General features: G+C 37.7%; 4 protein-coding genes across 5 annotated transcripts; all 4 read left to right on the top strand.

The window, feature by feature from the left end:
* Positions 1–70: 70 nt before the first annotated feature.
* On the top strand, positions 71–1,170 carry LOC123314770 (5'-deoxynucleotidase HDDC2). The gene has a single exon (XM_044900109.1). The coding sequence runs from the start codon at positions 384–386 to the stop codon at positions 996–998; it is 615 nt and encodes a 204-aa protein (XP_044756044.1). The 5' UTR covers positions 71–383; the 3' UTR covers positions 999–1,170.
* Positions 1,171–2,010: 840 nt separating this feature from the next.
* Positions 2,011–7,650, top strand: LOC123316041. Its single transcript, XM_044901951.1, has 12 exons — positions 2,011–2,168; positions 2,307–2,446; positions 2,626–2,849; positions 2,952–3,134; positions 3,304–3,608; positions 3,743–3,930; positions 4,981–5,068; positions 5,409–5,548; positions 5,746–5,963; positions 6,576–6,752; positions 6,809–7,113; positions 7,222–7,650. Exons 1-12 carry the CDS (start codon positions 2,102–2,104, stop codon positions 7,563–7,565), a joined length of 2,379 nt encoding a protein of 792 aa, XP_044757886.1. The 5' UTR covers positions 2,011–2,101; the 3' UTR covers positions 7,566–7,650.
* A 564-nt stretch (positions 7,651–8,214) lies between these two features.
* Positions 8,215–10,660, top strand: LOC123315589 (PI-PLC X domain-containing protein 2-like). Its single transcript, XM_044901343.1, has 6 exons — positions 8,215–8,545; positions 8,852–9,015; positions 9,072–9,304; positions 9,435–9,617; positions 9,680–9,987; positions 10,062–10,660. The coding sequence occupies exons 1-6, from the start codon at positions 8,470–8,472 to the stop codon at positions 10,382–10,384; spliced, it is 1,287 nt and encodes a 428-aa protein (XP_044757278.1). The 5' UTR covers positions 8,215–8,469; the 3' UTR covers positions 10,385–10,660.
* A 115-nt stretch (positions 10,661–10,775) lies between these two features.
* LOC123315590 (PI-PLC X domain-containing protein 1-like) lies at positions 10,776–13,048 on the top strand. Of its 2 annotated transcripts, none has more exons than XM_044901346.1 (5): positions 10,776–11,103; positions 11,453–11,688; positions 11,743–11,940; positions 12,274–12,548; positions 12,599–13,048. In XM_044901346.1, the coding sequence occupies exons 1-5, from the start codon at positions 10,957–10,959 to the stop codon at positions 12,919–12,921; spliced, it is 1,179 nt and encodes a 392-aa protein (XP_044757281.1). In that variant the 5' UTR covers positions 10,776–10,956; the 3' UTR covers positions 12,922–13,048. The 2 variants fall into 2 exon arrangements, with proteins under 2 accessions (XP_044757281.1, XP_044757280.1); XM_044901345.1 differs by having other exon boundaries at positions 10,786–11,103; positions 12,247–12,548.
* The last annotated feature ends 52 nt before the right edge of the window (positions 13,049–13,100 follow it).

The following is a 13,100-nucleotide window of genomic DNA, read 5'->3' as shown; positions in this document are numbered from 1 at the left end:
CTTAGAAAAATGCCTAACAATATAATCTCTGATAGTAGTTGATTGATCAAAATTGGTACGAATTTTTAGTTAGTTAGTGTTCTGTGCTTTGAACCAAAGACATATTCCTCTTTGGACTTTTTTCCTCTTTGCTTGTTGTACTCTGTGGTTTGAACATAACCTTCTCACCTGTGCCTTTCATAACTAATAACAATCAGTACAAAGAGAAGAATAATCCAAGAAGTATCAGTTAAAGTAAATGATTCCCGTTATAAAGTAAGATTTATACTGTCATTTTTACTATCTCAACAATCAAAGTATTCAAGTATTATTCGGGGTTTCCACAAATCTCATAGCTGTAACACTCTCTATTCGACGTTGAAATTTAATAATTTGTGACCGAAATGGAGGACCTACAACCAGAAAAAGTGCTAGAATTCATGAGTTTGGTGAACAATTTGAAACACAGCAGCAGAAGAGGCTGGGAGCAAGACAACGTGAAGAACCATGAACAAATTGCTGGACATATGTACGGAATGGCAATGATGACCTTCTTGTTAGGTGACAATTCTAATTTGGACAGGTTGAAATGTCTTCAGTTAGCCCTGGTCCATGACCTAGCAGAAAGTATAGTCGGAGATATAACCCCCAAAGATAATATACCTGAAGATGCGAAACACAAGATGGAAGATGAAGCAATGAAGAGCATAACTTCCTGTCTCGGAGATAAGGTTGGACCCTACATGTACAAACTTTATAAAGAGTATGAAGCCAAAGAAACACCTGAAGCTAAATTCGTGAAGGATTTGGATAGGTTCGACATGCTTTATTCGGCTACTTTTTATGAAGAACGAGATAAAACCCCTGGAAAACTACAAGAATATTTCACTTCCACCGAAGGAAAATTCGAGAATCCATTCATAAAAAATTTGGTACAAATTCTTGAAGACAAGAGAAGAACTGCCTCGAATGGTAGTGGTAACAATGAGAATCTTCCAGTATCGAACGGACAAATTTAAAACTTTTGAAATGTTTACTGTTTTATATTGTTAAACTTCAATATATTTATTTTATCCAATGATGTGATTTTCATTTCATTATATATTACTGATTTGTTGAATATGGAAAGGTAGATTATTATGTTTCAAAGATTCTGTTTTATTTTGCATTATCAATAAAGCTTTGTGAGAATGTCGAAGTTTCATTTGAACCTGCCCAAATGGACTATCTAAATTGGAGACTCAATATTTTTTTGTTTTCTTTGGTTGTAGCAAAATATTTGAAATTGATAAAAACAGGTCCTCAGGTTGATTGATAATAGTAGTAATTTGTTCAAATTATTCAAAGAAAAATTATGATATTAAGAGGTATTGCTTATTAACGGCAATAAAACGAGGTGCAGATATTAAAATTTTTGAAATTTTCTTGTAAATACCAATTTTCTCAGTAAACAAGATGAATATAAAAAGGGTTGGTTGATTTATATTCAAATTATACTTACTAAATACTTCAAATGAAATAAACTACCATTAAATAAAAAATGGCGGATGCTATAATAAAAATCAACAAAGATGGCGACCATTTCCGGTATAATTGGAGGTACCGCCATCTTGAAAGAGGTTTACGAAAGCTCCATTTTTGCTGGGCATCTTACAAATTGTGTTTGAATTCAATTCAGATCTAACCATTCATCTCCAGTAAAAAAGCTTTCAAAACAGCAAAAAATACTCAATTCAGGCTGAAATGTTCAAGGTGTCATAATACGTTTTGATTTTGAAATCGTGGAAGGTTGAAAACTTAACTTGAAATCCTATATCCGAAACTGATAATGTTGGAATTTAGACACTCAAGATATGTATTGCTATGGATAGCTGATTAAAATCTGAGGGAGTCTGGAAAATTTAACAGTTTTTTAATTGAAATACGAGTTTTTTTATGATACATTTTGTTCGAAAGCTAATGATTTGAAGCACGTAGATTGATGGGTTACAAAGGAATATGTCAGGCTCCACTGACTTCTTATAGGGCAATATATCTCTGATATAGGGAATTTTATCGATTTTTCGTTCAATTACCTGTATCAAACGCTTTTTTGGCTAATAGGCGGTCGTTCAGAGAAAAAATGTTTGATCCGGGACTTTCAATATACGCCACTATGGTGTTATCAAACTTAACGAAGGGTATAAACGGTAAATGTGTAAATATTATTCTCAATTTTCCATTCATTTAGTGCAAAATTGGCTTATCAAATGTCTTACCATATAGATTCAGACGAAAGAACTGATACTGTCAAATATTTCACTCTCGTTTCATTCCATTCTTTCCAGAGCATGTTTATAAGTGTGGACCTTTGTACATAACAGTGGATAGCAATGAATTCATACTCCTGAATTGGGATTTCAAGTCTTGCGATCCGTGGAAGCATCCAGATACCATAAAATTTTACACGTTGAACAATAAAAAAGAGGTACGCACATTTTCTTCTATGATTATGCACTTCTGCGGGATTTCTGTGAACCAATGAGAGTACTTTAAATGCGTGACGAAGTTTATATATTTCAGCGCGGGTAATTTGAAAGCGATATTACGTTTTTTGTTAGTTTTCACTTCCACTAACTTTTCCAGCTCAATCTGCCTTCCTTTCAGATCGTCGTAGAACGAATTTCCACACGAGGAAAAACTAGGAGTTACCATCAAACCCAACATAAATTTCCCACGCCTATGTTGAATTTTCCAAATGGTTGGAACATGAACGATTCAGCGCAAAGCTACCAAGCTACGAGTTGTCTTCCTTACGTGATAGAAAGCTCCAAAAATAAAAGGGTTGTAGATAGGAGATGTCTTCGTATATATCCCTCTTGGATGAAGAAGTATGTATGTATATAGGTATCTAGAATTCGGGGACTACCATCGATGGCCATTCGGATAGATCAATAACTGAAAGAAATGGCGATATCTTCATGATTTTTCAGCTATGGTGAATTGCGGATAGGAGAAATGATGATTCCAGGAACGCACAACGCTGGGGCCTGGACTGGAGTTCCAACCCTCATGATGAACAGATACGTCCTAAATCAAGACAGGAACCTTTACGAACAACTTGTTTTCGGACAGAGATATTTCGATATCAGAGTTGGCATTACGTCTGATAGAGAGTACGTATATATACTGGCTAAAAAACCTATCTTTTCAATGTAACACTTCATTGATCACTAGTGGAGTTCCTCAAGGGCCTATTCTAGGGCTATCCGTTTATTCAAGTACATTCTCTTCGGTTGAACGCGTAAAATATTTCAGTTGTAGGTAGAATGTTTCTATTTCCAGGTACCGGATAACTCACAACATAATACAAACCTCACATTTAGACGCAGAACTGGAAAACATAGCTAGATTCGTTAGAAAATCACCGTTGGAGATAATCATCTTGGATATACACCAATTCAACATACCAGCCAAGTTCCAGAAAGAGGAGCATTTTCAGATAATAGACTTGATAAAACAGAAATTGGGAAAATACGTTCTCCCAAAGTCCGCCCTGGAAAACCACCGGTACGGCCCTGAATTGAAGACGTTGTGGTCTTACAAAAGATCGGTTATCGTGGCTTATCGTGATCCAGAATGGGTGGAGAGTAAGTCCGATGTATAGTTATTTCTCCGGAGGTTGATTTTCTCTGGCCTGCCATACACAGAGACTGGGGAAACAAAATTGTCCTCTCCGAACTGAGGGACTACATGATATCTGTGGCAAGATCCAACCATGCAGGTAACCCAATGAAGGTCCTAATGGCAGAAATGACACCAAGCTTACCCTACATCCTCAACAATCCAAAACAGGGTCTTGGACTCTTGGCAGATGAGGTCAACAGAAATCTCACGCTATGGCTCAGGGATTATAAGCTGTGGCCGATGATCAATCTTATAGCCAGCGATTTTTTCATGGGAAATCGTATGGTAGAATTCGCTATAGGTGTTAATAACATGAAAATGTACCTACATGAAGAAAATGGAGCTATATGAAGGTTAATGAAATGAAAAAGCAGCGTTTTTCAGTACCATTGTAAAAAGACGAGTTGTGTTCACACAATTCCTAGAATTAAACTGTGAAAATTTCATAGTAGTTTTAATCCTTTCCTTACATTCTAATATGAACGCTACCATCATTGCTCTGGGCTGGGTAGGCAGGATATTCATATTCAATCTCGGCTTGTTGGTCGCTAGATGGCTCTAGGTGTTTTCGATACTCTATAGAACTTGTCAGCATTCAATATAGTCAGGAAGGTGATTGTGGGTGTAATGTTGCTCTGACAGGATCAAATAACATCGAAACGATGGTAAGCATCTAGGCAACTCTGTCTGAGATATGAGTATCCTAATAAAAGGTTAGCAACTGTGGATAAACGAGGTAAATCGTACTGTAGTACCTTGCTTTCTTTTCGCCATTCATGATAATGATAATGTAGTGAATGACAGTCAATGAGAAACTATACGATTCTGAGGTAACTCACTGACCATTCACGAAAACCTATCGGGAATTTCAGCGGAAGTGGAGAAAAATAGCAACCGGATAACATTGTAGGTAACGTACAATGTACAATACAACGATAGATACAGATAGCCAAAATCTCAGATGAATAAACTCTGCACAAAATGGTGGGGAACCTTCACCACCACACCGTGTTGTTCGTTTTTCACACTCACTGTAACACCATCTCTAAGCGCACTCCAAAGACAACCATTAAAAATGCACAGGCACGCATAATTCGCATTGTGAATATTCTCACCTGAATAATTGCAAAATTTGTTACTTTGACGATAAAAGTACTGGAATACCTGAGATTTCTGGAGGTATTTAAACTACCCGAAATGTTTACGGAAAAATATGGAGTTCCATTATTCGATAAACGTGCCCATGTTGAAGAAGCGCATTTCGAAGTGAGAATTTTAATGTTGAGAGCTGAAGATAAACAAAGGTAATACAGAATAATTTCTATTATGGCCAAGGGCAAGCAATTTAGTCTTGTTACGATGAGTTTCTTCCTCTGGATAATTTTGGCGTTTGTGCTGGCTGTCGCTCAGGCCATTGGAAATGGTGAGCTGAATTTTTGTCGATTTTATGGTTTTTCCCTTCATTTGTCCCTTAATTTTAGTTTTAAAATCAATATTTCTTATCTTTCGAATACCTGATAATCAACAATTGAATCTTTTCTTATTCAAAATCAACACTTATCTCAGAAAATGCATTTTCCTGGAAGAAAAAACATTACTATATTACTCGCAACAGTTGTTTGACGCTTTCTAAGCTTTATCGTCATATAATTATTTATTTTCTTCAGTATTCGGATCCCCTTTCATTCAAAATCCCCTTTTGTTGTATATTTCGAAGTTTCTGTTAAAGCTTCGCTGATGATTTAGTCCCAATTTTTTTCCAGCTAAAGGCTACAGCTGTGGCCCCTTATATATAACAGTTTCAGCTAATCCTAAGTCATATGTTGTACTTAATTGGCAGTTTACCTGTGAAAATCCACCAGATACTCTTCTACTTCTTCTGACTGACTCCAGATCATACGAGGTGAGCAAATTCAAAATCAGAGCAAAAATTGAGCCAGTTCTGCAGGTAGATTTGAGATGAATATTTCTTTGAGATTAGAATACCTACCTCTGAAAACTTTCTATGATATGAGAAGCTTTGTACATACTGCTGAACCTAGAAGTTACTTCCATTTGCATGATTTTCTAAATTCTTGATATTTGGCGAATAATTTGCAGCAAATCCATGACTCGGTAGATGTAAGGAAGAAGCGACAAGGTACTTACAAAACAAAATACGTTTTTCCCGATGTGCCAGATTTTCCTGGCAACTGGAACGACCTAGATAATGGTCCAGAGCTGGACGCACATTGTCTACCTCTGGTGGTTGAAAGTTTGAGAGAAGGAAGCTTGGTGGACAGAAAATGTTTGGAAATTCAACCCACATGGATGTCGAGGTACTTCACGATTTCTAATCCTTCGATAGACTCTAAGAAATATTATGTTTGTAGAGAATTTATGATATGGCTTGAGCCATATCCAAATTTCAATTTTAGATCTTAGGGATCAGAGGTAGTTGGGAATTTTTAAGGTCCAAACATGGGTTTTTATAAGAGGGAGAATCATATTCACTGTGCTTATCTCTTGGAATACTATGAGTCACCCTGAACTGAACGAGGAATTTCCTGACAATTGTTAAATCACAATTTATTCAAGTTTCAGTGCGATTTCATCGAGAATTGTTGTAATTTAGCGAAGCATTACACGGGATGGACATAATCGTTTCAAACGTGATGTTAATCTAGCCACAAACGACAATTAACACATAGGTAACAACTTAATTTCAACATTACAAATTCGAAGGACAATATAGAAACATTTTCCTGGAAAAATCTATGATTACTGCATTTAATCATGGCGATTGAAAATCTTACAATAGATTCTATGTTTCATTTATATCTATGAATGAAACACTTTTCCATTTTTAGAATTTCCTCAATGTAACAGCTGCCAAAGTAGCACGCTTATCGAAATCAAGCGCCTTGTTAGGAAAGCTTCTTTCATTCCAGATATGGCAAACTTCGACTGGGGTCCATGATGATTCCTGGTACCCACAACTCAGGAAGTTGGAGAGGGCAACCGTTCCTGATAAAGAACTACATCCTTTGCCAGGATAGAAACTGGTGGCAACAGCTCGTCTTCGGCATCAGATACTTCGACGTCAGAGTTGGAATCTTCGACAACAAGTGAGTTATACCGGGTGGCCACCGAATTGAAAACCCCATATTTTCCATTCTTGCAGCGACGTCTACCTGACGCACAGCGTCGCCAGATGTACGCCCTTCGAGGACGAACTGGATCACGTGGCTAATTTCCTGAGGAAATCCCCTAAGGAGATCGTAATCTTGGATTTTCATTCGTTCGATAGCCCCCTGAATTTCACCCTGGAAAACCACAAGCTCGTGCTGAACGTGGTGAAGAGGAAACTGGGGAGGTTCATCTATCCCAGGCACGAACTATACTACGACGAAGGGCCAACCCTGGACGAAGTTTGGAACAGTGGTGGGAGAGTTATTATTAGCTATAACAATAGGGGAATCGTCAATGGTGAGTTTATAAAATCGTAGCCACCTATATCTCCAGATTTTCCACCCATTGAAGTTGGCAAGAAGAAGAAGTACATATGTCACAAAATCCTTTCTTGAACTGTTTCAGACAACCAGTGGCTATGGTACGAGGTGAGCAGAGATTGGCCAAATGTCATAACAACTGATAAACTCCAAAAATACACCCACGAAAAAACCAGCAGAAAGCAATATGGCAACCCTATGAGCGTCCTTATGGCTGAACTAACGCCCACAAAGACTTACGTGCTCTTCCATCCAACAGGAAGCCTTAGGAAATTGGCAGATGACGTGAATTCGATGTTGGGTTTTTGGCTAAGGCATCAGAACAGATCGGACAACATCAATATAGTCGCCACTGATTTCTTTTTGGGTAACGACATGGTGAATCTTGCTGTGGAGACTAACGACAGAAAGCTGTTCAGGTTATCCTGAAGAAAATTGGTACAGGTTGAAGAAAAACAAAAATATTTTATATTAAGTGTAACTTATATGAAGAAATAAAACAAACTGTTGAATACTGAAGTGATTTGATCACGGAACAAAATAAAAACAAATTACTGATTAAAGTAAACCAAAAAAAAAAGATAATATTCGACAAGACTCAGTGGTGGATACAATAAAAAATAAACAGTTTACATTACGAGCACCAACTAAAGGAAATAAAAGGCACTTCCTTCCCAAGGTTTTTCCACTTCAAATTTATATCTATTAATAATTTCCATAAAAATTCTAGTATTGCAATATAAGTGAATTACGTAAATTACGATAATGTTGATATTAAGAGAGCTTGGAGTGGATAAAATTCTTCAGATAACTGAGTTTCAAAATATTTTCGATGGACTACAATCAGATGCGTAGAAAATTAACAGAACTTGTTTTGATAATCATCTTAATAAGAAATGAAGCAATTGAAACATCTGAATAGGGGAAAATTCACCAAAAACTATATACATTTGAAGTATGAAAGTCCAATGATGATCCAGTTTCATCTGACCAAACTCCACAAAGTTAGAAACTTAAATTGCATGATTGTCAGCGCTCGTTAAGCAATTAATGTGGAATTCTTGTTGTGAAAAGACAACAGAATGCAACTGACTCAATTTTTGTAATATGCAAGGGATTTCTGGAGAACAACGACCGCTCATCCTTACAGAACCCACGCCACTGCCAACTTCCGTTTCAATTAGAATATATTATATCGTGATGTTTTTGGTCTCTTAATCAGGACCAATCTCTGCTATTTATTGCTATGTGATTGCCACTGAATCAAGGTAGAACTTTCGAAGAAGGGTCCAGTTAAGTGATTCGTTTTTGTTGTGGAGTGAAATAGGATAAAATGAGATGGAATCTTTGGTTTTGGTCTCGGAGATACCTGTTCTATTTGGGATACAGTTTGTTTTTGAATCATGTCGGTATGTAGTTCATTACTGACCCATATTTTTAGTGATTGAATGCTATCCAATTGTTGATGTATTGATAAATAATTAAGGCTATCAAAAGTTTTAGGTTTCTGATCCCAAATTCTTCATTTTTGAAAATATGTATATAGGAACTTTTCGAAAAAAATGTAGCCGTGTAAGGAAATCAGTAATCACATTTATACGATCTCTTTGTGATCTTCAAAACTAATTACATACAGTATATGAGGTATATGAGCTATTAGAGCCTCAAAAAATCGAAATCTTACAATCACTCTTCTTCAATTCGCCCAAAAACAGTTTCAGAAACCATAAAATCCACCAAATGTGGCAGTGTTTTCATAACCGTGAGCTCCTTAAAGGGTTCATACATTGAGCTCAACTGGCAAACATCCTGTGGTACTGATGACGTACATCCAAGAACCATAGCCCTCTACAATACAGACATCAGGAATAGAACTGAGGTGAGTTCTTGTTAAGATTCGAAGAAGCTCTACCAAATTGTTTATTTTGACGTCAGGAGGTCGTTCTCTACGATGAAATCATAGCGAAGAACCATCCAGATGGTTTTTACAAGACTGAAACCCCGTTCAACATCAGTGAAATACCGGAAGATTGGAAGTACAATGCTTCAACACTGAGCAGACTTGGCGTGCATGCTTTGCCTTACTGGATTGTTTCTTATTCGAATACGAATGAGATCATCGATATACAACCCATGAAATTACAGCCTTCTTGGATGTTTGACAATAGGTAGATTCCAAAGGTATTTATAGTGATGTTACAAAAGGCACTAGATGGGTATTAAGAAACCTTTTAGATTCTCAGAGCTTTCTATTTGGATAAATGCGTGATATAACTTACTTTACCCTAGATATTTCAGGGAAAAACTGAAGAATCAGCACATAGGAGATCTGCTGATACCAGGAACGCATGATTCAGGTTGTTATGGAGGTATAAGAATATTCGAAGATTATATTTTAACCCAGGATTTGCCAATTTGGTACCAACTGATATTCGGCATCAGATATCTAGATCTGAGGATAGCATACCATCAGGATCAAAGGTGCTTTTCTCCTAAAATGACAGGGATTTCCCAAATCCTGACTCTCCGATTCTGTTTCCTAGGTTCTACATCAATCACGAGTTTGTAAAAGTGAAAAAACTGGACATCATATACAGCCAAATCAAGGAGTTCGTTGAAAAATCTCCAGGAGAAGTCCTGATCATCGATTTTCATCGTTTTCCGTTTCCATCGGTTTGGGATGTGGAGCTACACCACAAGTTCATAAATTACACCTTGGACCAGCTGGGAGACTATGCATACTCCAAGAATGGCCTCCAAGGTCATGTTTCCAGAGGCCCGACTATGGGAGATATTTGGAAAGCTGGGAAGAATATCCTTTTCACGTATGCTGAGAAAAGATTCACAAAAGGTAAGTCTTAAAAAAAAATCCTGGGCCCATAACCTTCAGACAACAAGAAATCGCTCTCTCTATCTTTTTTTCAGTATACCCGCAACTTTGGGACCCAATACCTCAAGTATGGGCCAATACTGTGAGCGTTCACCACCTGAAGAACTACCTGGAGGACTCACTGAAGAGGAGATCCAACAACACCATTTTCAATGCTCTTATGGCAGAGCTGACACCAAGGACCTTGGATGTGATCACCGGCAAGAACACCTTGAGAGAACTAGCCAATAACGTCAATTCGAACGTGACCAAATGGGTTAGGGATGAGTGGAGCAAAGAAGTTAACATAATCACTTCTGATTTCTTCCTTGGCAATAACCTCATTGACGTAGCTATCAATGTGAACAGGAACAGATAGCCGGATGTTAGTGATGATGAGGGGAGATGAGTGAAATAGAGATTCTTGAGTAATTTCTTAGCCGAATTATTGGTAATCATAGTGTTTTATAGCGATCTCTGCTGACTTGGATTGTCTTTCTTTTTGTTAATCGTTTGTGAGAAGCTTAAATGGTATTAGTCACTAACTGAATGGTGGAATATCTGCTGAAGTTCACCCAACAGAAATAAAGGTTATATCAAATGAAGATGACATCCTCATATGATTAAAAATTCTGATTAAAACGAAGTAAAATTATTGAGTCTTTCATTAAATACCCCATATCCAAATTTGCATTAGGAGTTCTACCTTTTCAAGGCATTCAGTTATCAACTAATTGGAGCAAAACACGGTTCCAGTCGTGAGAATATCTAGATATGGAAATGGTGTCAATTGGCTCTTTAACAGAGTCATCTCTGGGTGGCTCAGCGAATCTTATATTGATTTAAAATTCGCACGCAAAGATTATAGCACGTGCATAACACCACTGCGAGTCATGTTTTCGTTTGTCATAAAATTATTATTTTAAATAGTTCATTTTTGCACTAAGTGATATGTATCGGAGTGGAAGTGTATTCATAACTGTCAATTCGTTGAAAGATGCTTTCATTGAGCTCAATTGGGATCCCACAACTTCAGAGGATGGAAGGGGTCCAGAACACATAGCATTATATAATTGTGATATTAGGAAAACGTCCGTCGTAAGTATAAGCAACAATTTCTCAAGGATTATGAGTCAGGTGAAGTGGCTACATACAATACACCTGGGTATTCACCTGGTTGCAGCTTTAGATAAACGATGGAAATGGGATTTACCCAATTTTCGAAAAAATTGAATTGAGAGTCATAAATTCTCCTCGTTATACCACAACCTTCGTAGTTACCTTTGGAAATACACAAAAGCAATCATGTTTAAGTGAGTTATTATGACTTGGCAACAAAATTTCAGCTTTCAGTTATTCCTTAATCCAATGTCACCTAGTTTATGCCAACCTCGATAATTTGATTGAAATTAATCGATAATTTTCAAACTTCTATCTATGATTTCAGTGTGAAACCCATTTATACGTCAAGATTAGAGCTAGAGAGCACCCGAAAGGTTATTACAAGACCCAAATCAAATTCAACCTGAGCAAACTTCCCGGCAACTGGTGCTACAATTCAACCAGTCCAGGCCATGCTGGTCCACAAGATCTACCGTATTGGATCGTGTCTTTCACAGAAGACCTGCAGATTATCGATATCCAGTCCATGAAGATACAACCGACATGGATGGGAGATCACAGGTGATAAGATTAAACAAACTTTTGAAGCAAGCACTGCCAATAGTGACATTTCAGTGACACTCTTGGACACCAGCACATAGGAAATCTCATAATACCAGGCACTCACAACTCAGCCTGTTGTGTGGGAGCTCCATTCTTCACCAAAGACTACGTGATAAATCAAGATAGGACCATTTGGGAACAGTTGGTATTCGGCATAAGGTATCTGGATCTGCGAATAGCCTGTTATTTTGAAGTTGATGATAGGCCTGCGTGAGTATTTTTAGATTGGTTCAGATCATCATGTGCTCCATCATCATGCATCTAATCATCAACCTAGCTAGATCTCTAGAGAGAGAAGGTATCCAATTTGGTTGAGCATCTCATCATTTGGCTGTAGATCTAGTCTATCAAGCATTTGAGTTGCCAATTCCGACAGTCTTCAATTCGAGGCTTTTTGTGTTGTTCTCTTCCTAAACCTCTTGGTCGCTTATAGGTTCTGGAAAACAAGCTAAAAACCCGCATGATCTGTTGTAGTGCCTCTGTTATAAAAGTAGTCCTGTTTGGCCTCATTTGCAGGTTTCACATAAACCACGACTTCATCAGGGTACAGAGGGTTGAGAGGGTATTCGAAGAGATAAAGAAATTCCTGGAGAGGTCGCCGAAAGAAGTGCTTATAGTCGATTTCCACCGTTTTCCAAGGCCGAAGAAATGGCTTGACCATCTGCATGATATGTTCATACATTACACTTTTAACGAGTTGGGTCCATATGCCTACGTGAGAAATGCATCCGTCCATCCTAAAGGTCCCACGTTGAATGAGATATGGGCTGCTAGGAAAAACATAATTTTTACACACGCTGAGTGGTGTTACACCGAAAGTAAGCATGATTTTAAAAGTGTGACTCTTCTTACAGGCTGCGTTTTTCAGAATATTTGTGGTTGTGGCCTTCCATACCACACGCCTGGGCAGACACGACCTGCGTACTCTCCCTCAAGCAATTCCTGGAGAATTTCCTGAACAGAGACTCGACGAGGCAGGCCATGTTCCACGCCATCATGGCAGAGCTGACTCCCACCTTCAAAGACGTGCTGTTGAGGAGGAACAAGTTGAGGAAGTTGGCCAACGACGTCAATCCCAATTTGACCAGATGGGTGAAGGATTGGAACCACAGGGTCAACATAGTCACCTCGGATTTTTTCTTGGGGAACGACCTAATAAACTTAGCGATCTACATAAATAGCAGTAGGTAATGAAGAAGGATTTTTATACCATATACACGTGTAATTTATACTCACTTGTTGAATGTGTCGAGGTAAATTTAATTTTGTATTAGAATGTTGAAACTGTAACCGGAAATAAAGCACATTATTGATAAAATTAGGAATTTTTCTTGGGTATGTCTCATTTCATGGAGCTTATGAAAAAATTC

Source organism: Coccinella septempunctata, chromosome 6, assembly GCF_907165205.1.
Source record: "Coccinella septempunctata chromosome 6, icCocSept1.1, whole genome shotgun sequence".
NCBI lineage: Eukaryota > Metazoa > Arthropoda > Insecta > Coleoptera > Coccinellidae > Coccinella > Coccinella septempunctata.
The sequence above is the reverse complement of the archived record's forward strand: the minus strand, read 5'-3'. Positions and strand labels throughout refer to the sequence as shown.

What these genes read in the sequence shown, in the direction of transcription:
- LOC123314770 (XM_044900109.1), top strand. Translation starts at nt 384, where the DNA reads ATGGAGGACCTACAACCAGAAAAAGTGCTAGAATTCATGAGTTTGGTG.
- LOC123316041 (XM_044901951.1), top strand. Translation starts at nt 2,102, where the DNA reads ATGTTTGATCCGGGACTTTCAATATACGCCACTATGGTGTTATCAAAC. An exon ending in TGATCCAGAATGGGTGGAGA is followed by an intron (nt 3,609 to 3,742) that starts GTAAGTCCGATG and finishes CCAACCATGCAG; the next exon opens with GTAACCCAATGAAGGTCCTA. An exon ending in CAATAGGGGAATCGTCAATG is followed by an intron (nt 7,114 to 7,221) that starts GTGAGTTTATAA and finishes GAACTGTTTCAG; the next exon opens with ACAACCAGTGGCTATGGTAC.
- LOC123315589 (XM_044901343.1), top strand. Translation starts at nt 8,470, where the DNA reads ATGAGATGGAATCTTTGGTTTTGGTCTCGGAGATACCTGTTCTATTTG. An exon ending in GCATACCATCAGGATCAAAG is followed by an intron (nt 9,618 to 9,679) that starts GTGCTTTTCTCC and finishes TCTGTTTCCTAG; the next exon opens with GTTCTACATCAATCACGAGT. An exon ending in TGAGAAAAGATTCACAAAAG is followed by an intron (nt 9,988 to 10,061) that starts GTAAGTCTTAAA and finishes TCTTTTTTTCAG; the next exon opens with TATACCCGCAACTTTGGGAC.
- LOC123315590 (XM_044901345.1), top strand. Translation starts at nt 10,957, where the DNA reads ATGTATCGGAGTGGAAGTGTATTCATAACTGTCAATTCGTTGAAAGAT. An exon ending in ATATTAGGAAAACGTCCGTC is followed by an intron (nt 11,104 to 11,452) that starts GTAAGTATAAGC and finishes CTATGATTTCAG; the next exon opens with TGTGAAACCCATTTATACGT. An exon ending in ACATGGATGGGAGATCACAG is followed by an intron (nt 11,689 to 11,742) that starts GTGATAAGATTA and finishes GTGACATTTCAG; the next exon opens with TGACACTCTTGGACACCAGC.